The 24,886-nt window shown below is 44.9% G+C and overlaps 3 protein-coding genes across 8 annotated transcripts; all 3 read right to left on the bottom strand.

Annotated features, from left to right (window-relative positions):
• Positions 1-145: 145 nt before the first annotated feature.
• On the bottom strand, positions 146-7,610 carry fance (FA complementation group E). The gene is made up of 10 exons (XM_010893349.4): positions 7,218-7,610; positions 6,345-6,975; positions 6,226-6,273; positions 6,086-6,142; positions 5,847-5,990; positions 5,532-5,652; positions 5,234-5,309; positions 5,057-5,123; positions 1,395-1,520; positions 146-302 (listed from the first exon to the last, which is right to left on the bottom strand). Exons 1-10 carry the CDS (start codon positions 7,424-7,426, stop codon positions 198-200), a joined length of 1,584 nt encoding a protein of 527 aa, XP_010891651.3. The 5' UTR covers positions 7,427-7,610; the 3' UTR covers positions 146-197.
• A 570-nt stretch (positions 7,611-8,180) lies between these two features.
• mkrn4 (makorin, ring finger protein, 4) lies at positions 8,181-13,858 on the bottom strand. Of its 5 annotated transcripts, none has more exons than XM_010893346.2 (8): positions 13,753-13,858; positions 12,736-12,870; positions 10,407-10,699; positions 10,054-10,190; positions 9,492-9,739; positions 9,274-9,381; positions 9,062-9,182; positions 8,181-8,947 (listed from the first exon to the last, which is right to left on the bottom strand). In XM_010893346.2, exons 1-8 carry the CDS (start codon positions 13,803-13,805, stop codon positions 8,792-8,794), a joined length of 1,251 nt encoding a protein of 416 aa, XP_010891648.1. In that variant the 5' UTR covers positions 13,806-13,858; the 3' UTR covers positions 8,181-8,791. The 5 variants fall into 5 exon arrangements, with proteins under 5 accessions (XP_010891648.1, XP_010891646.1, XP_010891650.1 ...); XM_010893344.3 differs by lacking the exon at positions 13,753-13,858 and adding an exon at positions 13,538-13,649; XM_010893348.4 differs by lacking the exon at positions 13,753-13,858 and adding an exon at positions 13,538-13,644 and having other exon boundaries at positions 9,492-9,721.
• Positions 13,859-15,464: 1,606 nt separating this feature from the next.
• ppardb (peroxisome proliferator-activated receptor delta b) lies at positions 15,465-24,611 on the bottom strand. 2 transcript variants are annotated; one of them, XM_010893343.4, is made up of 8 exons: positions 24,250-24,611; positions 22,479-22,894; positions 21,602-21,753; positions 21,189-21,327; positions 20,430-20,632; positions 20,023-20,229; positions 19,535-19,778; positions 15,465-18,238 (listed from the first exon to the last, which is right to left on the bottom strand). In XM_010893343.4, the coding sequence occupies exons 2-8, from the start codon at positions 22,822-22,824 to the stop codon at positions 17,991-17,993; spliced, it is 1,539 nt and encodes a 512-aa protein (XP_010891645.1). In that variant the 5' UTR covers positions 22,825-22,894; positions 24,250-24,611; the 3' UTR covers positions 15,465-17,990. The 2 variants fall into 2 exon arrangements, with proteins under 2 accessions (XP_010891645.1, XP_028979783.1); XM_029123950.2 differs by having other exon boundaries at positions 22,479-24,611.
• Positions 24,612-24,886: the final 275 nt, after the last annotated feature.

The following is a 24,886-nucleotide window of genomic DNA, read 5'->3' as shown; positions in this document are numbered from 1 at the left end:
ATAGTGGGAATGACCCAATTTGTTATTACCACGCATTGCTATAATAAACAATTTAACATCAATCAAGATAGTCTATGATATATCAGTGCTTTTATAGATTTGACAAACAAAAAGTTGCTGAAATTCAAAGACCCAAACATTTTCAGCCACTCAGCCATTTATTCCTGTAATATTATAAATGGGAGTAAGTCAGTGTTTCATGAATGTGTGATTCTCTTCAGGGCAGCTTGGAGGGACTTCTTCAGGAAGGTTTGGTTGGAAGACAGGCAGCAGGACAGAGTGCTTTGGTGAACTGCAGTCAACTGGAAAAACAAACAGAATGTGTATGAACAATACATACACAAAGCACTTTGTGTAGTGTTATTAAATGGGCAAGAAAACCTGTTCTGGTCCACGTTGTGTGTGAGCGGTTTTACTGACTGTATAATCGCTATGAGGCCAAACTGCTCTGGCACAAGGCTGCAGTATACTAGGATTTGTATTTGGACAGTGAGTATTCTGTTTTGCATCAGTATCCCAGCATCAATGGGGGATATTTCCATAAATGTTCTCCCATATACACTGTCAGCTCTAACAATATTTTTACAGATAAAAATGTTTTATTATTCTATATTGATACCACCACTAACATGTAGAACGCCAACCTCAATACAATTTAAAGTAGTCAAATGTTTCATATATGCAAACTAGTAATCATATGCTAGAAATTTCTAAAAATAAATTCAACAAAGAACCCATCCCTGGGTTACACCTAAGGGAATTCTAAGGGAATAACACCCGTGTTCATATTTTGTATTTTGTCTTCTACCATCTGGGATCATCATGTTTTGTACATTCAATGTGTTTTTTTCCCTGTTTGTTTTTAAATCATTATACCTAAACTGTATGTGTAAACATGCATACGCAGGGCCCCTTGTTGAAATAAAGTTATAATAAAAATAAAACATGGACACTTCACTTTTCACTACTTTATACACACACACACACACACACACACACACACACACACACACACACACACACACACACACACACACACACACACACACACACACACACACACACACACACACACACACACACACACACACACACACACACACACACACACACACACACACACACACACACACACACACACACACACACACACACACACACACACACACACACACACACACACACACACACACACACACACACACACACACACACACACACACACACACACACACACACACACACACACACACACACACACACACACACACACACACGTGAAGTTGTCTAATACTTTTGGTTCCCTAAAAAAGCGATTATTTCAGTACAGATCACCTAATACAGAAGTGCCGAAAATAGTGCGGAAACAAAGAAGAAACAACTTGTCCACTTACATGCATGTTATACTTGGTGAGAACTGTAAGCAACATCTTGGCAAACTTCATGGATGTGACGAACTGAGGAGCCTGGCTGCTTAACTGGTCAGTGAAAATCGTGAGAAGGTCTTCATTCAGCTCCAGCTGAGAAGGGATTAAAAAAAATACACCCTCAAAACCGGTGGGGAAGCACCAGGACCTTCTACCACTTCAGAGAAGGCCTAAGGATTTATGCAAATACATTATGCTAACTCGTCTCTTAACTTAATTCATATTTCATTGATTTAATATGTTTTGTTTTATTGAAATGGTCTTCCGATCTAATTTCCAACACGAACTGAAGAAAGAGAAGGGTAAATATCAGACAATATCCAATCAGAATTACTCTTTGGTGGTCTCTGGGTAGACAAAAACTAGCAAGACCTTCAGGATTTGGATCGAAAGTACCAACCCACATCATTGCACCGACTCAATTCAAGAATGACTGTAGAATCAACCAATCACAATTTGATTTGCAATGGTCAGGGCTGTTTTTGTGGTGGCAAATGTCACATCATGCCTTCCAGAAGGTCCGGAAACGAGAGCTTTTGAAGAGGCTTCAGCTGTTGTTGGGTAATTTGTTAACATCTGCCTTTTAAAAGATGAACTTTCAACAAGAGGTTTTGTTTCAAATGATCATCTGGTGTGACAGTTCTTTTTACTGCAGCTCCATTCCTATTAGCCACCAATGGAAACAACAGTACTATGTGATTACTGCATTCAAACTTGCGTGCTGAACTTGCTTCAGACATTCAATGTTCATATGAAGTAACTGAGCAACGGCATGATTTTCTTGACTTAGTTCAGTACGTTTTCAATGATTTTTCCCCCCTACAGAAGGCCTAGTTCCAATAGCCAGTTTGCCACCGCTCAAACAAAACGACAGACTGAGGATTACGTGAACAATTTTCACACACAATCAGCACAATGTGGTCAAGTCAATAATTCTGGGTTTGGATAGGTATGGCACATTAAAGGAGTAGTTTACGTGCGAGTGAAGGAGATGTCCATCCTCTCTCAAGGAGTGTGGTTCCAGAGCCCAAGCCGTGCGTAGAGGTGATCCCGACTACCTCTAGTCGGAACCTCTCAACCTCACGCACCATCTCAGGCTCCTTCCCCGCCAGCGAGGTGACATTCCACGTCCCTAGAGCTAGTTTCCGTGTCTGGGGATCGGGTTGTCTAGGCCCCCGCCTTCGACTGCCGCCCGATCCTCTCTGCACCGGCCCCTTATGGTCCCTCCTATGGGTGGTGAGCCCACGGGAGGGCGGCCCCATGTCGCTCGTTCGGGCTGGGCCCGGCCGGGCCCCATGGGGAAAGGCCCGGCCACCAGGCGCTCGCAAACGAGCCCCAACCCCGGGCCTGGCTCCAGGGTGGGGCCCCGGCTGCGCCATGCCGGGCGACGTCACAGAACACATGATTTTTTTCTTCATTAAGGGGTTTTTGAACCGCTCTTAGTCTGACCCGTCGCCTAGGACCTGTTTGCCTTGGGAGACCCTACCAGGGGCATATAGCCCCAGACAACATAGCTCCTAGGGTCACTCGGGTACTCAAACCCCTCCACCACGTTAAGGTGGCAGTTCAAGGAGAGGGACCATGTTCTCCACCGCCATTGTCGAAGCGGCCGCTCGGAGCTGTGGCCGTAAGGTCTCCGGTGCCTGTCGAGGCGGCAATCCCCGAACCCTGTGGTGGACACCGGAAGTAAGGGATGCCGTCAAGCTGAAGAAGGAGTCCTATCAGGCCTGGTTGGCTTGTGGGACTCCTGAGGCAGCTGACGGGTACCGACAGGCCAAGCGGGCTGCAGCCCGGGTGGTTGTGGAGGCAAAAACTCGGGCCTGGGAGGAGTTCGGTGAGGCCATGGAGAAGGACTATCGGCTGGCCTCGAAGAGATTCTGGCAAACCATCCGGCGCCTCAAGAGAGGGAAACAGTGCCCTACCAACGCTGTTTACAGTAGAGGTGGGCAGCTGTTGACCTCAACTGGGGATGTCGTCGAGCGGTGGAAGGAGTACTTCGAGGATCTCCTCAATCCCGCTGTCACGTCTTCCATTGAGGAAGCAGAGGATGAGGGCTCAGAGGTGGACTCGTCCATCACCCGGGCTGAAGTCACCGAGGTGGTTAAGAAACTCCTCGGTGGCAAGGCACCGGGGGTGGATGAGATCCGCCCTGAGTACCTCAAGTCTCTGGATGTTGTGGGGCTGTCTTGGCTGACACGCCTGTGCAACATCGCGTGGCAGTCGGGGACAGTGCCTCTGGGATGGCAGACCGGGGTGGTGGTCCCTCTTTATAAGAAGGGGGACCGGAGGGTGTGTTCCAACTATAGGGGGATCACACTTCTCAGCCTCCCCGGGAAAGTCTATGCCAGGGTTCTGGAGAGGAGAATACGGCCGATAGTAGAACCTCGGATTCAGGAGGAACAGTGTGGTTTTCGTCCAGGTCGTGGAACACTGGACCAGCTCTATACCCTCTACAGGGTGATGGAGGGTTCATGGGAGTTTGCCCAACCAGTCCACATGTGTTTTGTGGATTTGGAGAAGGCATTCGACTGTGTCCCTCGCGGCATCCTGTGGAGAGTGCTTCGGGAATATGGGGTCCTGGGTCCTTTGCTAAGGGCTGTCAGGTCCCTGTACGACCGAAACAGGAGCTTGGTCCGCATTGCCGGCAGTAAGTCAGACTTGTTCCCTGTGCATGTTGGACTCCGGCAGGGCTGCCCTTTGTCACCGGTTCTGTACGTAATTTTTATGGACAGAATTTCTAGGCGCAGCCAGGGGCCGGAGGGTGTCAGGTTTGGGGACCACACGATTTCGTCTCTGCTCTTTGCGGATGATGTTGTCGTGTTGGCCCCTTCAAGCCAGGACCTTCAGCATGCACTTGGACGGTTTGCAGCCGAGTGTGAAGCGGTGGGGATGAAAATCAGTACCTCCAAATCCGAGGCCATGGTCCTCAGTCGGAATAGGCTTGCCCACTTCAGGTTGGTGGAGAGTGCCTGCCTCAAGTGGAGGAGTTCTAGGGGTATCTAGGGGTCTTGTTCGCGAATGAGGGAAGGATGGAACGGGAGATTGACAGACGGATCGGTGCAGCTTCTGCAGTAATGCGGTCGATGTATCGGTCTGTCGTGGTGAAGAAAGAGCTGAGCCGCAAGGCGAAGCTCTCGATTTACCGGTCAATCTACGTTCCTACTCTCACCTATGGTCATGAGCTTTGGGTCATGACTGAAAGGACAAGATCCCAGATACAGGCGGCCGAAATGAGCTTTCTCCGCAGGGTGGCTGGGCGATCCCTTAGAGATAGGGTGAGAAGCTCGGTCACCCGGGAGGAGCTCAGAGTAGAGCCGCTGCTCCTCCACATCGAGAGGGGTCAGCTGAGGTGGCTTGGGCATCTGTTTCGGATGCCTCCGGAACGCCTTCCTGGGAAGGTGTTCCGGTCCCGCCCCACCGGGAAGAGACCCCGGGGAAGACCTAGGACACGCTGGAGGGACTATGTCTCCCGGCTGGCCTGGGAACGCCTCGGTGTCCCCCCGGAAGAGCTGGAGGAAGTGTCTGGGGAGAGGGAAGTCTGGGCATCCCTGCTTAGACTGCTGCCCCCGCGACCCGGCCCCGGATAAGCGGAAGATGATGCTATGCTATGAAGGAGATGTGAGAGTCACCTTTTTGTCCAAAAGGGCATGAATAACAGACAAAACTCCTTCACTCCAAATCCCTTTGAGTGTCATCCTAGAAAAAGAGGAAATACCATTTCAGAACACATTGTATTGAAGAACATATAATCGGGGATTAGTGCAGCAACGTCAGCAAGGATTTTCTGGTCTCATCGCAATGCTTACTGAAACACCAGCAGTCTGTAGTGGGGATCAAGGCAGTCTTCAATCAACCTGTTGAGCAGCTCAGTCTGTGCACTGCCTGAATGGGATCACAGATTCAGAAATGGAAAATAAAAACAGAATATATTATAGATATATCTAATCTCTCTATATCCAGGCAAGAATGAGTAACTGATGGAATGAGTAACTGATGCTGTGCAATTACTGCCTGGATACAACATAATATATTGACAGCATAAATTTGACTGACAGCATGTCTAGTTCGGAGTCCACAACAGACCAACGTGGGTTTCCCACTGACCTGGCTGCCCATCCAGGATCGGTCCAATCAGAGCTTGGCATGTTGGCCTGGGATAGCGACTGCATAGCGACGTCACAGCCGTGACAAGGCAGCGCGAGGCAGGTTCAGAGAGGGACATCACCTGCCAAGGGTAAACCAGAGTGGAAATGTCTGAGACCTAAGTCATGAGGACAAACTATTCCTCGTCGCACTAGAGGGTCCACCCAACGGTCCTTTCCAGCAAGGCAGCGATGATGTTGGCCAGACAAGCCCAGCACGGCTCGGTTTTGGCCATTTGTACAGGAAAAATAAGTCTTTGAATGAGTGGCAAGTTACCTTTCCCAGCAGGAGGTTCTTAATGAGTGAGGCTGCGGTGCTGTGACTGAGGTCAGGGCTGAGCGCCAGCAAGCAGCTACACAGCTGAGGTAAGGTCTGTTCTGGGGTCTCTGACAAATATAGCATCCCACATAACACCTCAACCTACGGACATATAGAGTAGGGTTGTAGTTAGCCCCAGGGAGGGTTTGGTTGAATGCATAAAGTTGGTTACTACTGTAAAGTTAAAAAAGTCCAACCTCAGAAGGGGCACAGTCATTCAGCACCTTAAAGACATCTACAGAGCTTTGATCCCACTAAACAAAGAGGATACAGTCAGAAAAAATACATTTTTGTGTTCAGCTCCGTTCACGTACACCTGTCGCGGTATCATTCTTACCTCCTCCATTTCACTTTGTAACAATTCCCTAATTTGAGGGATTGACGCCTGAAAGACAAAAACAAATTCACTTTACTCTTCGTAAACAAGCCTTACCTCGACATGCTCAGTTCTCTTACCTTGACATGCTCGGGCAGGGCATCGCACGGATTAACGGTTACCGTCGGCTGTGGAGGCTCCACATATACTCTGACCTCTGTACCGCCGCCGCCATCATCATCATCATCATCATCATCATCTCTGCCTGAATCCATTTCATCTTCCAGACCCTCTGTGACTCCACCGCCTGCCGTACTGCAACAGCTCCCGTCGGCCTCAACAGCAGGAGAGAGACTCAACTTCCTCCTCTTACTCCTCCGTCCGGAGTCCTCCTCGGGTTCCGAGTCCAGATTCACGCGGTCGCACTTCCTCTTCCTCTGTGATGTCGACGACAGCTGCGGCTCTATTGGTCCGTCTAAATACGAAGCCCATCCCGTTGCTTTGCCACCACCCTTCAGACGTTCACACAGGCCCCTCAGTTGGTCTCGGCACTGAGGGCTGAGTATCGAATCCTTTCCCCCAGGGGCTCCGAGATCTCTCCGGAGCTGTGAGACCAGGACAGACACCCAGGAGTCTCGGACAGGCTCGTCCAAGCAAAGGCAGTCCAGTAGGTGAAGAACACTGGTTTGTGGTAGCTCAGGGTGTACAAGGTGTAGAAAGGACAACAGGTTCTGTTGGAAGGCCACAGGAAATAGGCACACAAGTGGTTTCCTGGGGTGGTTGGAAATGGAAAGAATAGTTTGGTGCACAATTGCTACAGCAATACGTTTTAGGCTTACTGCACCGGGGGTTTGAGTAGTTAAAAACAGAGGGTACAGAATCAATAAGAGGCCTGTGCCTCAAAACAAAATATTACAATAAAATCCTATATTTCTTTTTTTTTTACATGGAAATCAAATAAGGAGACCAAAATACGCGTAGATTAATGGAATAAGTTCCTATTCTTTACTTACGTTTTCAGTGTTTCCGCATCAGTAGTCGGGAATATTTCATGCTGGCAAAGCGTTTGTAGACACTTGTGGAGGCAGCTGTCCGGTTCTGAACGTCGCTGCCTCAGAAAAACACACCGTGCACGGCGGGCACCGGTAGCTCCGGAGAGGAGAGAACGAACCAGCAAACGGGATCGACCATCAAACTTGAGCAACAGAGTATTTGTGTCCATAGTAGTAGCCAATACACAAGTGTTCAACTAAGGTAAGACTAAAATTGGAATTAATTGTTGCCACTAAACAGCGACTCGGAATGTCATAATTTGTTTACTTCGTCAGACTCCCCTCTTCAAGACGTGGTTTGGCCGCTGGCGCCACCTACTGAACAGGAGTCATTAGATTACTACTAGGGCTTTTCACATACTTGAACAGTACATTCTGATGTTCCACGCTGCTGTGGTCTTTTATTTCGTCAGAGACCTACCCAATTTGTATGCAATTTGTTTGAAGAAAAAAAAAAAAAAACACCCTCAAAAGGTTACCTCTGAAATGTTTGTGTGAAAGGAATACACTAGTCCATTTCAGCCATATGTCATCCCTGATGACACAGCCAGCAATGCTTAGAGTTGCAGTGACCAGTAAAACTGCAATAGGAAGCATTCTTTGAAAACATGAGTCATCCACACCAAGAGTTCTTGATACAACCAGTAAAGCACTCACGTTTTGGCTTCCATATTTAAGGTTTAAAACACAAATCAAGTTTGACATGAAGTCATATGCAGGAGGATCAATACCTTAATATATCATGGGTAAATTAAGAGTGATCCATTAGTAGAGTATTTATAACGCTAGGCTATTTGTAGGCCAGTTACCTGTACTGTCAAGCAATCAGTCATGAACAATGCCAACAGAATCAGGGAATTAAAGTGAAGCAAACTGAAGACAGCTTTTTTCTGTGCATGAAAATACAAAACGGGTTAGAAGCAATAAAATCTGACATTGGTTCTTTAATTAGTATACAGACACAGCAACAGGAGAATGATACCTTGTCAACATCAGAGGTAAGCAGCTCTAATTCAAATACACTTTAATAACAAGGTCTTGACCTGAGGCATGGCTAGATTAGGGCACTATCAAATCTAGCCATGTCTCAGGACAATAACATTTTTATTTGGACCTACATAAAATAAACACTACATTAAAAAAGATTAAATGGTACAAATAGCAAGTGACAATTGGCACAAGTGACTTTTTTTTTTAAACCAGATCAATGAAACAGAGGGCCAACCAAAGGAGACCACCACATCAATTAACAGACTAGCATATGGAACCCAGTACCAATCTCCCAGGGAAAGAGGAAGACAAACGCAGTCCTGGATCCAAACAACGGTCAGTCGATGGTTGAGACCGGTCAAGGGCTTAACCAGACAAATAAGTGAACCTGGGTCATCTTTGCAGTCTGAACAGATTTAATAACAGCGTTCACCTCACAGAAATATCCCTTGCCCACCAGAGACGGTCCGTGAACAAGCAGTCTTATTAGACTGATGACCTAACCAGCCACAGCAGAGTAAATTCATTGGGCGGAGTGGCGGTGCTCAGATTAGGTTATACTCCGAGCCACTCAGGTACAGTGGGAACCCGTCCTCATCGTCGTCCTCGTCCTCATCCAGCAAGTCATCCAGCAGAGTCATTGCAATTACAAAGTCAAGAAGCTGTAGGCTGTCCAAATCATCCAGGCTCATGGCATGACGCTAAAGGACGAGCAGCCGAGAACGTAATTTATAAACAGATTAAGGGGTCAAAATAAATATTTACGGTGAATTGTACCAGATCATATGAGCCCCATATTCTGACAGTTTACTTACGGAGGTTGCCGACAGGCGGCGCCGAGGGGGCCGGTAGCCGTGGGGCAGGTCATGCCAGTAGAGACACTCGGCCTTAAATGGACAACCGCCGTGACGCATGAAGAAGTTACACCTCCTTTTACTGGACAGTGGAAACAGAACAGAGTCTTACCACAAAACCAAATCGGAACACAATCAATGACGACATCTGGAGCCGGGAGAACTAAGCAGACCTGCATTTCTCCTTGAAGCTGCGGATAAGCGTCTCCTTCGGCTGCCCCTCCACCCAGTACTTGTGGGGGATATAAAACGCTGACTTGACTCTGCACTGTGGGCAACTCCTTAAGACAGACCAGGTTGTTAGTAAACCCAAGCAGAGTTCTAAAGAGAACAGGACGTCGCAGACAAGTAGGTCGAGGTCCGAACCTAAAACGACATCACCGCGACTTACTTGACAACTTCCTCCTGGAAGTTTTTGGTCTTCCTCCAGGTGACGATGCAGCTCAGGCAGAAGGCATGGCAGCAGTTGGGCAGGATGCCAAAGCGCCGCTCCTCGGCGTCGGCCTTCTCATACACCGTCTCCATGCAGATGCCGCAGGTCACGTCTTGACTCCGGCTGGAGGCGTCTGCGTCATCTGGCTGGAGGTCAGGACGGGCGGAGGAATCGCACCCTGATGCCCCCTGGGATAAAGACACATGCTACTCGCAACAAACGTTAAGTTTCACTTCACTGCTTAGAAGTATGGTTTCTACATGCGTTGCTGGCCGTTGACTCCGAGCCTTATTCCTTCACAAACACGTGCGACCGCCCAGTTTGACGCACGGTCGTGCAACAAAAATGTATGAAATTCTGCTTGCGTCTGAAGAAATTAAGCTGTGCGACGAGTTTTGAATTTATTCCATTTACACACAGAAGGACAACAAAAGCTTTGATCTGAACCAAATAAGAGGGCACTTGTTTTCATGGAGTATTAGGAACACCCAAACAATCCCATTTCAACATCATGACTAACCTGCTGGCTGACTGGGGCCCTCCATTCACCTGCCTGAGCTGACAGTGTGCCAGACGGAACTACACTCTGGGCCGATACCTCGGGACACGGTTGGACTGGGCCTTGGGGATCAGCGCCGTGAGTGTGCGACGACTTGGCTGCAAAAAGGGACACGCTTACAGCCTATTACAATTACATGGGTTTCATTATGGTCCGATCAACTCCCATGTAGAGAGAAAGAAAACCCTAGGCCTGGTTTTGCAACGTTCTATATCCATTGTCCTGCATATCATTGGATTTGGCAAGACCACACAGAGGCCTGTGGACAGGTTAACAATATACCTCGATACCAGGGGAGCTGTGGAAAATCCTACCAATGACTGGTCGCTGGGGGGAAGCGTGCGATGGGCCTTCTGCGTTCTCCTCTGTAATATCTGTGGTCTGGTGCCCATGGCTGTGGTTTGAGTGAGCTACAGGGACCTGCGTGGCCTCTGGACCCCGAAAAGACTGTCCATGGCTGGATGGTCTCCATGCTTGTATTAGAGAGGGTTCTGAGCCTCTGCGGTAAGGCAGTGCGTTGCCAAACAAAGAGGTGTTAACCGCAGGAGCCGAGCCCCTTCTACTCAATCCCGCGGTGGCCGCCTCAACATTAGTGACATGGAGATATCTGGAGGACAGGGAAAACGGGAGTTAGGGTCGTTGCCATGAGTACTGGCACCCGTGCACTTTATTCAAGCAATGCTCCATTTCTTCTATTGAAAATGGGACCATGTTTAGACTCCGATTCAACTGTGTCATTGAACAGTACAACGAAATGGAGTCCGCATCTAACCAGAAGTGCAAATGGAGGAGAGCAGAAAATGTAGAAGTATTTCCAAATATTAAAAGTACCTGTATATTACCAATGGATTGTGTAAATGTGCAATGAAGGCAGAGTTGGGGGCAGACATTTTACAGTATTAGGCAGTGCATGTTATAAGTGGGTAGCCCAACATGTAGTGCCTTGAGAAAGTACTCAGACCTTCACTTTTTTGCACAATGTTTTGTTAGACTTAACTTATAGTATTTTTTTGCCATCATTTCAAACAATACCCCATAAAAACAAACCAAAAAGATAGAAAAGTGCCAATTTGTGTGAAATTTATGCATAAGCACTCAGACCCTTTATTCAGTACTTTGTAGAAGCACCTTTGTTAGCGATCACCACTTTGTCTTCTTAGGTAGGCCTCCAAAAGCTTAGCATACCTGGATTAGGGCAGTTTCTACACTTCTTCCATTTAGATCCTCTCAAGCCCGGTCAGACAGGAGGGGGAGCGTCAGTGAACGGTGGTCTTCAGGTCTCTCCACTGATGTTTATTGTGGTTCAAGGCCAGGCTTTAGTTGGGCCACTCAAGGACATTCACACACTTGTCCCAAAGCCACTCAAGCATCATCTTGGCTGTGTGGGTCAGGTCATTGCCTTGCTGAAGGATGAATCATCACCAAGTCTGAAGTCCTGTGCACTCGGAATCAGATTCTTGAAGGATCTCAATTTTGTGCCGTTCATGCTTCCCTCGATCCTGAACAGTGTAGTCAAGTAGCCATAGAATGACACTCCCACCACAATGCTTCACTGTGCAGACGACATTACCCAGGTCATGAGTGTTTTTTTCCGACAAGCTTTCAGACCCTATCAGGCAGCATTTCTCTACTTAGAAGTGGCTTCAGTCTTGTCATTATAGCATAAAGGATGGAGTGCTGAAGAGATGGTTATCATTCTGAAAGGTTCTTTCATCTCAGTGAAGAAACGAATCGAGCCCAATGTAAACATCACCCCCCCCCCCGGCCTAAAGAGACCTTGATGGAAGATGCAGCAAAGGACTGTTTGTATCATGGAGATCAGACCTAAATATAGTACAACAAAGATAGGCTATTGGACAAGGTACGATTGACTCAACTCCCATCATCTGTTGCTAACTGGATGGGGGATGTATGGACGGTGACCCAGGATGACAGACTGCTGAGATGTAAGAAGGCCTCACTGCAATTCAAACTGGCACGATCTCCTTTGGAACAATGACACCAAAATAGAGCTTTTTGGTCATGCACAAGCTGTAGGTTTCCAGGAATAAAATGGTGCCTCCAAGAAGAAAAAGAACACCAGAACACCAACATATTTGAGTTCACTGTTCAAACCCAGTGCAAGAAAGCTGGGTCTCCTTCCAAATTAATGAGATTCCCAGCAAGACATTGACCCCCAAAACAATTTTTTAAAAAGCACCCAGTAATGGATCAAGATTATATGTTGGACTGGTCTTAAGTGGCCAGGAGTGAGTGCAGATCGAAATCCTATTGAATACACGAGATCTGAAAACAGAAGTTCACATCTTACAAAAGTGGGAGACATGGAGTAGTTTACACAACCTGGGTCATCCACATAACAGGAGGGACATGATTAGTCATTTTGAAAATAAATATTTACTAGTCTTGGGTGTCCATTTTTCTATGTAATTTGTTCATTTTTCAACCTATTGGTTGAATCTAAAAAAGGTTCCTTAATACCATCAGTGAAATAAATTGTTGTGTAGACCATACTTAGGTCAATTTCAACTTAGCCAGATACATTTGGAGAAAGTGTAAGTATGCCAGTGCTTTAAATCTCACAAAATGGGTAACGTTTGTGCACCGATTTAGGGCAATCGACTAAAGAGTATGATCTCTCACCTGCAGCGCTCACCAAACCAGCATACACCTTTCTGGAAGTATCTGCATGTTTGGGATGTTGGAGGCAATACGGATGGCAACTCGTGCAGATAATGACAGCTTGAACCATATCTGCACCAACCGTTCACGAATTGTCTGTAAAAACAATGTTGACGTAGTAAATACCTGCATTAACAGTACATTTAAAAAGGTAGAACCAACAACATCACATCAGCAAACAACTGTCAAGACTGCAAGCTCAAGTTCTTCTGGTTTTTCTTGACGTGACCGGGGTTCGAACGCGTTTTAGTAACGCGCCTTAACTAGTTGCGCCTATCTAAACTAAAGCTAAATTGGTACAATCAGCAGCTAGCAACTAGAGGAAGTGAAGTCCATAGCAACGGCATTTAACAAGTTCAGACAGTTGTTAAGTTAAAATGCTACTTAATACCTTTCAGTAACAAGTTAAAAAATATATATGCTTTGATCGCAGTTAAATAAAATCATTTCCACTTTTATAACGCGGTGACTGTGTTGACCAAAACAACTTGTGCTCCGACCGGATGTAAACATTCAAGCAAATGTGATGAGACCGAACTACAGACAGCACTGTAAGCTTTTCAGAATACGTTAGACGGGCTGTGTAAAAAAAGTTCTGAGATCAAAAATAATACCTGCAAATTCCTCTATCAATTAAAGTACGCCCGTAAGAGTCACCGTATGGAAACCCATACCGTTCCATGTTGGTCGAGTAAGTAGCCTGTGTCTTTCAAAAACAGACGTCTTCAATTGTTAGTGGCACACAATCAGTTAAATCACTTACGTCACGAACACTAAAGAAGCTCGTGCTGGAGAGTCAGAAACCCCACTTCCTCGGTTGATGTTTTTCAACATGCTTATAGCAGTGCAACGTCTGCAAACACTAGTCAAGAGGCCTGTGCAACAGCATTTTCTTTGGTGGGGGGGTCTAGTATTGAACAATCTAATCACAATCAAACTAATTGCATTGAAGTTACAGGTTAATCTTGAGGTACATACCTACAAGTAAAGCCACTACGAATAGACGAAGTTTCTCCTATCCCTGTATCCATTTTTTGGCCTGTCACTTGCACGTTCTTGCACCAGTTGTCATGCTAAAACTTTTCAGCTAAATACACATACCCAATTAGGAAACCAACCAATGAAAACCCATTATCAATCATGATAAATGTCAAAGAACACTACACGAATTAAGCAGAGATTCCTCGGCTTTTATTTATCATTTATTGCTTGTAAATATAATGTACTAAAGTCAAATTAGAGACAAATATTAAGGAAACTGTTTAAGGGCCAGCCTCACTGATAAGGATTAAGCTAATTAAAATAGTAAGCCACTTAGCTCGAATTTTTTCGTCAGCTTTAAGTGTTGCAACTAATCTTTTTTTTTTTATGGTCAGTCGAATATCCTGGACATTATTGTAGTTGGACATGACGTGCACATGACGGAAGTTAATGGTTGCTTAGTAATATGACTAATATGATCATTTTAGACAAAGTTGTGGCATTTCTTTGCTATTAAATAATACATATTTAGGCAACTCCTTTTTTCCATCATGTGCACATACATGTCCAACTAAAGTAGGCTTGTTGTAGTTCTGGTAGAATGCTAGTAAAATTTCATTAGACTGTAATACAGTGGATATAAAAAGTCCCCTGTTAAAATGCCAGGTTTTTGTGATGTTAAAGAATGAGACAAAGATAAATCATGTCAGAACCTTTTGCAATTTTAATGTGACCTATAATGTAAATAATTCAATTGAAAAACAAACTGAAATCTTTGAGGGGGAAAAATGAAAAATAGAAACCTTACAATAACCTGGTTGCATAAGTGTGCACACCCTCTTATAACTGGGGATGTGGCTGTGTTCAAAATTAACCAATCACATTCAAACCTTTGTTAAAGAGAAGTCATTACACACTTGCCATCATTTAAAGTGACTCTGATTAATCACAAATAAAGTTCAGCTATTCTAGTAGGATTTTCCTGACATTTTCTCAGTTGCATCTCAGAGCAAAAGCCATGGTCCACAGAGAGCTTCCAAAGCATCAGAGGGATGTCATTGTTGAAAGATATCAGTCAGGAGAAGGGTACAAAAGAATTTCCAAAGCATTAGATATACCATGGAACACAGTAAAGACAGTCATCATCAAGTGGAGAAAATGTGGCACAACAGAGATATTACCAAGAACTGGACGCCCCTCCAAAATTGATGAAAAAACGATAGGAAAACTGGTCAGGGAGGCTTCCAAGAGGCCTACAGCAACATTAAAGGAACTGCAGGAATTTCTGGCAAGTACTGGCTGTGTGCTACATGCGACAACAATCTCCCATATTCTTCATATGAATGGGCTATGGGATAGGGTGGCAAGACGGAAGCCTTTTCTTACAAATAAAAACATCCAAGCCTGGCTGAAGTTTACAAAAACCAACATCAAGTCCCCCAAAAGCACATGGGAAAATGTGTTATGGTCTGATGAAACCAAGGTTGAAGTTTTTGGCCATAATTCCAAAAGGTATGTTTAGTGCAAAAACACTGCACATCACCCAAAGAACACCATACCCACAGTGAAGCATGGTTGTGGCAGCATCATGCTTTGGGGCTGACCAGCTCAGGTCATAAAAGCACTGTGGCCAAGAATCAAAAAGAATATTGTAAAAAATATGCAGCGTACATGACATTAACATGAATAGATTTCACATACATACACACTGCAAGTAAAAAACATTTTAATTGTACATTTCCAACGAACTTTCAGTTGTGCGGTGCCTTGATAGCTTTTGTACATAGTACATGGGTATATTGTACCACAGGCATGAGGTAGTTGAGACCCAGGACGCTATATAAAACCTTTTTATTTAGCATTTATTAAAAGGCCCAAAACTCAGATAGTGTAAGGCTGATTAGGGTGCAGGTCGAGACACAACAACATTGCAGACACAACCACTACTAAACAATCCTCACGGAGTATGTTAGTTTAGTGCTGTTCATCATAGTCCTGAGTGGTTATCCAACCTAAGTAAAGACATTACCTTCCACCCAAGATGACCAATTGCAGGTGGTAATGGTAAAAAACCTTCGCTCGACAAAAAGGCAACAAGGTTAGGGGACTTAAAGTGCTGCACTCCCGCTGTCGTCATATCGCCCCCCCCCCCCACGTCATCAACGCCGTTGCAAGCGTTTGACGTGTGCATTGTGAAGACCCTGTTAAAGCAGGTCTGCATCGTCCAACGCTCGCGGGACAGTGAGCTCAGAGTCAAGGACTGCTCAGACAAAGCAACCGTCTCGGTAGCAGAGCAACGGATGGCAATGTTATCTTTTAAATGGATTTAGTTCTCTACATGCCCGCTAACGTTCGGTATTATGAATAGTGTACCATACAAACATAGCATTGGCATGTTTAATGTTTTCTGTGGATCCCAGAAAGGTTAGCTGCAATACAAACCTAACAACCTTGCCTCCTTGGCATGGCGGTTCCTTATACTAAAAAAATAAATGTTAAAAGGCTTGTCATTTTGGTAGTACAGATGTTAATGTTTTAAAAGTCAAACGTATTATAATGCCAGACACTACTGTCATTCACAACTTCGCTCCACTGTTGGCCCTGAGTCTTGACAAGACATGAAGATACCATTAAACAACATGTACCCGTAACAGAAGTAACACCGAGGTTTAAGAACTGGTCCTCTGCTGGCTCTCTGCTCACTTACCAACACAACTACAACTTAACAAAACATATACATATGATTTCACTATCTCAGTATTTTTCAAAAACCAATGGCTACACAGTTTTGGGTAGTCACACTTAACAGTTGTACCTGTCCATAACCAAGAATCACTGAGAATTTGTATATATTTTATAACCTCAAAACGATCATGTTCACCAAAGTAGCATAAAGCGATACAAATCCTTGCCACTTAGCTACTCCGCTTAAACCACAGACCTACCAAGCTAAAAAAAAATACCACCGTTGTTTTGTGAGCAATTAAATTCACAAAAGGTTTCACTAACTAAACTACGCTTAAAGTCCCTAATATATCCAAATGGGGGTTTATAGGAGCTACAGTACATTGGGAGTCAGAAAAGTGGAAGTCTCTATATTCTGCTCAACATTTGAGCCGAGTTGTAAAATATTGCACAAAACAAACCATTATTAGATATCCCTACTGTTAGCAGGACGCATAGAGCCTAGGAAATGTGAAACTATTCTAAGATGGAGGTATGAGTCGAACGTAAACAAACAAAATGATTGTATATTCACTTGAACGCAGTATAAACAAGGGTAATGGGTCATTATTATGTCAAAAGAAGACAACTTGTTTTACCAATTACTAGTCATATTAAACAACACTGTTGTCCTTGAAGAACACCCATTCTTATTAAGCAACGTCAATCTAGTCTCTTCAGAACTTCTAAATACTTGGTAACCTGAATAAACATGATTTCCTCAACATCAAACCTACAACCACACTCATGAAATCTTGTACTCCATTCTACGACTAAAGCAAAGTTGAACTTGTTAGAAAAGTTTTGCCAGAATTCGGGAACAAGACTGGTTTGGGCAGTAAAACTCCTTCAAAGTTTTACTGTGGAAGACCTGCACTACTATCTCATGTATTTAGTAGCATTTTAATATTCATACATGTTCTTAAATGTTCATTAGTGTTAGTGCCTTATCGTTGTTCCTACAGGAACATGTCAATCCATCCAACTATTAACCAAGTCTCTAAGCTCAACTGCTAGTCAGAGCAGGCTAGTGGATTATATTGTCTAACTGATAAAACGTTGTGCCTCAAGGGCAACACTGAATTTCCTCACCCATGAACAGAGAAGACCATGTTCCAGACAGCACTATATAAATATATACGTGACATCATTTTGTAACCATATTGCTATTCACAACAGTATTGACCCCTAAGGGGACAATGAAGTTCTATTGAATTGAACAGTCTGTGGCTGTGCTTAGGGAGAGGGCTAATACAGTATATGTCATATCTCCTGAAGTTGACGGAGCAGTGAGGTCTGATTAAATCTAGTTCCTGTAGTAGTGGGTCAATCAAGGTCTGGTCCAGTTCGGTTTAGTCCGGTCAGTCATATACTGATAGATCTGCATTTCTAGTGGGTACAGGCAAGGTCTCATACGCTGCTAAGATGGTCCTTTACTCCCCATGTAGGCTACTGTTCCAGTCTTGTTAATTCTTGTCAAATCTGGTTCAGTCTGGTTTAGCCCGGTTCAGTCAGTACATGTCTTTATAGATCTCCTGCAGCAGTGGGTGAAGGGAGGTCTCGGACTCGGTCTTCTTGATCTTCTGCACCAGCAGTGCGTTCTCGGTGACCAGCTGCCTGAGGTCGGCCATCTTGTTCAGGAGCTTCGGGAAGAGGTACAGGGAGTCCTGGTGGTTCACCTGGAGATGCTGGTCCAAAGCCTGGAGAATACCGTCCTGACTTTGTTCCACCTGCTTCACATTCATCAGACCTGGGCGATCTGCAGAAGACACAACAGTCAGGCAAGCTGGACCATGTACACGGCAGAGTTGCCAACGAACAACGGGCCTCATTCACCAATATCTTCCTACGTTTTTTCTTAAAATTTGTTCTTGAGAAAGGTCTGAAGAGAAGTCTACGTCAGATTCAACCGCAGAATTGTTCGCACCTATGTTCTTATAATGATGAATCCCGTTATCCCTGTAAATTGAAAGCGCATGCCAGTTGTTCCTAATTAGCATAGGCAAAGCACCAATCCCCATAAAAGGGCATGATTCTGCAGGGTCGTATGTACGCACAGAAATCACACAGAGGCTGAATCACAAATTGCATACTTGCATACCATATAGTATGCCAGATAACTATGAGAGAAGATTAGTATGTTCCAAACCATAGTACGCAAAAAAATTGCATGCCAAAGGTTCCTGGGTGGTCTACTATTTCTGGTGGATTTTCAAGTATACATCCGTGCATGCTTTTGGGGTTAATATAGGCCACAACCCCTTGTGCAGTAAAAGAGGAGGGGTCTCCACAATCTTTTCACTTGATGAAAAAGTCAGTTATCATCACCTACATTGATAGTTATTGTATCAATGTCATTCACATATGAAAGAAAAACAAACATTCTTATGCCATGAAATTGCTTTGGCAGTGTAAAGTTTTGCTAGCATGGGTTCAATTCTTATGACTATTCAAGTAGTAAGATTTTACTATGACTGGCTTATAAGCAATTAAAACTGCCAGTGACAAAAGCTATACAGTTCATATATGCTATTTGTGGTGGAAATAAACTTAATGAGAACTGTTAGTCAGTTTAACAATGCTTAATGGAGTCTACCGAAATATTCAAACTCGGCGTGATGTTAAACGCTAAAAAATGAACTATCGTTAAAATATTAAAACGCTATTTAATGACAAAGTAGTATAAACCTGTGGAATTGAAGAAAATGCAATAAAAGATTATTTGGCACAAACATGTCAGCACTCAAATGCGCATAAGTGTGCTCTTGAGTTTGCGTAGATTCTGTTCTTCCCTAAGAACAAATCCCAAATAAGAAAACATTGGTGAATGTCAGAATCTTCATGGAAACAACGTAAGTGGGTTTTAAGAAGGAATTTCTTCCCATGAACAGTTGGTGAATGAGGCCCAATCTCTCTGGAGTTCCTCACACCATCTCCTCAGCTCCACTCAAGGAATTGTATTAGAAGAAAGAAAATCTCACCCCACAGGATTTTAACATTACAGTCAGGACCATAAGAGCAGGACATGTACCACTGTTTCAGAAGTATTCCATACCTCCACAGAGAATAATAGTGGCCACAAACAGAGCCAGGTCGCTGTCGTCCAGCTCCAAAGCATTGAACTTAACAGCGAACTCAAACTTGGGCTCCATGATCTCACTGAAGGGTTTCCGGAGACTCCTCAGGAACTCCCTGGTCACAAAGCCCTTCCCGTTGGCCACCAGGAGGCCATCTTTGTTCATGAGGGAGGGCAGCATGGCGAAGATGGCCTCGTGCACGCCGTACTTCAGAAGAGTCACCTGGTTTGACAAGGAAACACACATTTTGCACATTCTTTTCAAGCACATTCTTTCACATCAATGGAATGCTTAACCCAAGGCCAGAAGGACTCCATTCGTTGCAGCTAGTTATCAGGAAGATATTGAATCACATGGGTCCCAGTCCTACTTCAGGGCTTAGGGTTAGTGTATGCTACGCTACGGTGTACAAAGACCACCCGGCCACTCCGTAAAAGCAGACGGATACACGTCCGCGGTGCCACACCTGGTCGTTAAGGAAGAGGTCCACAAACCCGGGGATGCACTTGGCAAACTCGGTGAGCTCCCGGACGGTCTCCACCGTTGTGCACTGGCAGCGGTAGAACACGTGCACGCCGATCTCCTTGGTGAGGGGGGCACCGGGGGCCAGCTGGTTCCACACCAGGCCGCTCTCCGCCTGCCACAAGGTGTCCACATCGTGGATCACGAATGGCTGTCGGGGAGTGCATAGAGAAATCGGGGGAGTTTAATTACTTTTCAATTTCTTAAAAAAAATAAAATAAGATTCCAGCCACAAACAAAATAAGTTTTTACTTCTATAGATATCGGGACAGTTAAAAAAAAAAAAAAAAGATATAAAAATTCACGAGAAGCTGAAAGTCATCATTCAAACCGTATATCTACAAAGTTTACCGATGTGCAACTGGTCTTGCCAGTGAGGATGCTCCGGGCCTTCTTCTTGGTCATGATGAGGTTCTTCAGGTAGGCTTGGTACACCTGTTTAGCCAGGGTCTTGAGGTCCGAGCCTCCAGTGTGCCGAGGGTCCATGTCCTCGGACAGCAGACCAGCAACCAGCTTCTTCTTCTCAGCCTCGGGCATCCGTCCATATCGGATCGCTGGGGAAACGGGGAGGACGGCAGCAACATTGATGAACGAGAAGAGAAAACAACAGATGTTCATAACAGATCTTTAAAACACATTTTTAACTTTTTTTGGTTTCTCTTGGGTACTATTCAACTTTTCGTCTTTCAGATCTATTAGCTTCTTTTTTTAATCCTATCTAACTTTTTACATGACTTATCTCATGGTTTAAATTTATTTTTGAAGATTTGATATATAACCTTGATCATGCCCGTGGAAATTGAAGAACAGCCTGGGACTTTTGCAAACAATATTTTTTTGTAATTTATTTTGGGCTGGATGTGTAATACGTCCATATTCTTTAAGTACGACTCCGGTAGCCATGATATTTAGAGTATAAGCAAGTTATTGTGATGACATGGGGCACACTGACAAATAGCAAAATACACAATTTTCCAGCACCCATTTTGGCTCAACGGTTTAACAAGTAGCCACAAATCCCAGAATGTACCCTCTTAAGCCAATGTGTGAGCAACACGTTTAGCACGAAGACTGTAACTCGATCAGCATGTCCATGTTGAGAGGTCTCACCGTCATGAGACATGCCCAGGGCCAGGCACTTCTGGAAGCGACAGTATTGGCACTTGTTACGGTTCTTCTTCAGGATCTTGCAGGCCCTCTCACAGCGCTCATACTCCAGCTTCATCCGGACAGTCCGTCGGAAGAAGCCCTGAGCCCCGCCACAGACGCACAGAAGAGACAGACAGTGAGATCACTTGGCTCAGACACAACTGGAGGCCTTACAAGGAGGGCAAATTCAACAACGCAGTCACACTCGGTGGCCACGTCAACGCCGGCCTGTCACACAGGACCCAAACTAAACTCAAGCCAAGCTCAGACTGTGACCGTCAGCCTCCACGGCAACACCTCCTGGGAGGAGACCCTGAGCATGTATGTTTCATTTAGGAGGAGGTTGCCATAGGTAGCCTGGCAGAAGCCCTCACCTTGCAGCCCTCGCAGGCATGAACACCGTAGTGGAACCCAGAGGCCTTGTCCCCACAGATCCTGCACTCCACATTGATCCCAGGGCCCGCGGCCTCGTCCCGACCCAGACGCAGCTGCTCCGACAGCGAAGGAGATGACGTGTGAGACAGGTCTAAGAGGGAGAAACCCACAGGGACAAGGTGTGAGACAGGTCATGAACATGGACGTCAAACAGATCTTGAACAAAGAGTAGTTGCGACACTGGTGTTGTACACAAGACAACACTCTTCAACAAAGACACAACACTGAGAGGTGTGAGACAGGTCTTCAATAGACATAACACTGAGAGGTGTGAGACAGGTGTTCAACACAGACACAAAAATGGGAGGTTTGAGATAGGTCTTCAACAAAGCCACAACCCTGAGACGTGTGAGAAAGGTCATTAACACAGACAACACTGAGAGGGGTGAGACAGATCTGAGGCACAGACACAACACTGAGGTGTGAGACAGGTCTCCAACAGACACAACACAGATGTGAGACAGGTGTTCAACACATGAGGTGTGAGACAGGTGTTCAACACAGACACAACACTGAGATGTGTAAGACAGGTAATTAACACAGACAACACAGAGGTGTGAGACAGGTCTGAGCCACAGACACAACACTGTGAGCTGTGAAACAGGTCTGAGGCACAGAGATAAAAAAAACACCTCTCAAAGAAAGGAGGTTACTGTGGTAACTGAGAACACCGCAATAGCCACTTGTTACCTGAATAGAATCTGACTGTCCATAGTAATTTGATGTTGGCACCAGTTACAGTATGAACTCAAACTAAAACTGAAAACCACCACACACTTGAACAAAACAAGGGAAAAAACCGAAACTCTGTTTTACCAGTGTAATCAACAGCTGCTGGACTGTCTAGTTTGCTGTGGCTGGTCTTGTCTTTCTCCAGGCTCTCTCCTCCATTCTCTAGGCTGCCAGTGCCATCCCATGACACCCTGGAGATGGGGGACCTTGGCCCCTCCACCACAGCTATCTCTTCCCCCTCGACCCCCAGCTCGCACAGGTCGTTCAACCCTCCAAAGTCAGAGGCCGCCTCCACCTCCCGTGCGGTCCATATGACATCATCGGCTGCGACCAGGGTGTGTGGAGAAGTTGGGGCCGTGCCGGTGCTGTCAGCCCCCAGCCCGGCCTTACTCTCAAGGTGCCCTGGGGCAGGAACCTGTGGCCTGTCCATGGCTTGGCGTGTGGTCAGGCTGCTAAAGCGCCTCTTCCCTGTCTGCCATTACGTTGTTGACATGGTCTTGCTGTTGATGTGAGGAACAGGGGTAAAAAATTCAACGACAATAACACGATATGTGCATAAAACGTTAGGGTCTCCTTGAAAGGAAGTCTTAGAAAAAGCTCTGAGGCAAAAACATATGCCCTCTGAAACAAACAAGATAATGTATGTTTTGTCATTGGACATTTGGACAATTTGTTCTGGGATTACAGATGGAGAGTGAGCGAGGCTGAGTGAGATAAAGGGGGAAAGAAAGCATTCATGGACAGCACTCCATTGTGTCTGCTAGAGCAGCAGTCACCCCTGTCTGTGAACCAACCAGAATACAACATTTGTCAAAACATGCCATTTTCTTGGACACTGTGAACACACAAAAAACTAAAAATGTCCCTTAAATGTCAAATGTGTTATTACTCAATCGAAAGAGTCTACAGAAACGACCTCGATTGAAAGACTGTTCAGACACGGGTTGAGGCTTGTCATCTGGCTTATAACTTGTCACGCTGGTTCTAGGAATATCTGCTGCTTTCTCAGTAATTCTACTGGGCTTGAAACAGCACATAGAATTTGGAATTAGAACAATGGTCATTAACCTTCTTATGATGGGATAAAAGGTCAGCCATGGTCTATCATTTTTTGCCAGTGTTGTGATCAGGTTGTGACACAATGCATCTAGCTAACGTATCTGCACTGTTTGGGAGCCAGTTTCATAACAGTGCCATACATTTTACAAACATAGCCTAACTGAAATTAGGTGATGACAGACCTTGGGTGTTTTAAGTATGAAACCCGTAACAATATTGCATCATATAATAGTAATGTAAGCTTTCCAAGAAAACAACAATTTAAAGTAGGATCAGTAAGTCTACATATTTTAGAAGCCAGTTACATAATGTCAGTATTTCCACCGCCATTCATTCCGTTTTGGTTCTCTTTGTGAGCACTGCCATTTTCCCCTTCGTCACCCTATTCATCCCAGTCTGACCATCAGAGGGTCAATACAGAAATATATAGATATACTGGGTCTCTGGGTCCATGTAATATAATGTGGGCTATGAAAGAGAAGCTTACAGTTTATTAATCGCATAACGGAATGACCTGACTAGATCATTCATTAAGAGATCATCAAAACATAAATATATCGAAAGCAATCTATCTATAGTTAACTACGGCATATACAATCACTAATACTCCTGAACAAAGTCTCGTAGTTCTATGACAGTACCGACACAGGCCCAAAGGTAGAATCACTTTTTGGTTGTTGTTGTATTGGTGTAATCTAGCAGCGAGCTAGCTTCGCTAACATGGTAACGTTCGCTAGCTATTGTAGCTAACAGTTCGGGTTATCTTTTACGTTTATGTTAAAAGTCCATACTTGACCTTCTCGATCGTTTTGCAAGTTTTTCCAATGTGTGGGTAAAGTTACCACGTCGTGTCCATAAGTATTTATCTTGAGTCGATGTGTTGGCTCTGTGGTGTTTGCTAGCAACAGCTAGCTAGTTAGCTTAACATTCGATTTCTGAACTTGTTTTGACATGTCACAACTCATCTATCGATGTCGCATTATCCATCAGACAGTTTTAACGAATGTTCGCAGTGACGTTATCCTCTTCTGGTTGCCTGCTGGCTGGCTACAGTACACTGGGATCTCATTACACACTTTTCAGTGAGCTCTTGCTACATATTCTACTAGCCCGGTGTGAACCTTTTTCTGTACTGTCTTTCAGGTGGATGACGAGGCCAGAGCGCCCTCTAATGTAAATCCTCTTCATGACACACGAACCCAGGGTGCAGTTCATCCTGCTTGGGGCTTTAAAAATTGGGTTTAAAATGGGATTTAGCCTTTAATGACGTAGTATCTCTCATTAACACTATCTGTTAAAACTCACAATAAATCCAGCGACTTCGTGAATTTTGAATTCGGTTTGCCCATTTTCATTCAACAGCACACACATGGACCTATATGCTGGTATTTTTCTTGCGTGTCCCTGAAACCTTTCCCCTGCCGACTCCGAAT

Source organism: Esox lucius, chromosome 12, assembly GCF_011004845.1.
Source record: "Esox lucius isolate fEsoLuc1 chromosome 12, fEsoLuc1.pri, whole genome shotgun sequence".
Taxonomy (NCBI): Eukaryota; Metazoa; Chordata; class Actinopteri; order Esociformes; family Esocidae; genus Esox; species Esox lucius.
This window is presented reverse-complemented; position numbering and strand designations above follow the sequence as displayed.

Excerpts from the sequence above, each read along its gene's own strand:
- fance (XM_010893349.4), bottom strand. The coding sequence starts at position 7,426 with ATGGACACAAATACTCTGTTGCTCAAGTTTGATGGTCGATCCCGTTTG. Across the intron at positions 6,976-7,217 it reads GATGCGGAAACACTGAAAAC|GAAACCACTTGTGTGCCTAT; the intron begins GTAAGTAAAGAA and ends CAACCACCCCAG. Across the intron at positions 303-1,394 it reads TCACCAAGTATAACATGCAT|TTGACTGCAGTTCACCAAAG; the intron begins GTAAGTGGACAA and ends TTGTTTTTCCAG.
- mkrn4 (XM_010893344.3), bottom strand. The coding sequence starts at position 13,608 with ATGTTGAAAAACATCAACCGAGGAAGTGGGGTTTCTGACTCTCCAGCA. Across the intron at positions 10,700-12,735 it reads TGGTTTGGTGAGCGCTGCAG|ATATCTCCATGTCACTAATG; the intron begins GTGAGAGATCAT and ends CCTGTCCTCCAG. Across the intron at positions 9,740-10,053 it reads GGGCCCCAGTCAGCCAGCAG|CATGTGTCTTTATCCCAGGG; the intron begins GTTAGTCATGAT and ends TGTTGCGAGTAG.
- ppardb (XM_029123950.2), bottom strand. The coding sequence starts at position 22,824 with ATGGACAGGCCACAGGTTCCTGCCCCAGGGCACCTTGAGAGTAAGGCC. Across the intron at positions 21,328-21,601 it reads ATGCCTGCGAGGGCTGCAAG|GGCTTCTTCCGACGGACTGT; the intron begins GTGAGGGCTTCT and ends GGCGGGGCTCAG. Across the intron at positions 20,633-21,188 it reads CCTGGGCATGTCTCATGACG|CGATCCGATATGGACGGATG; the intron begins GTGAGACCTCTC and ends CCGTTTCCCCAG.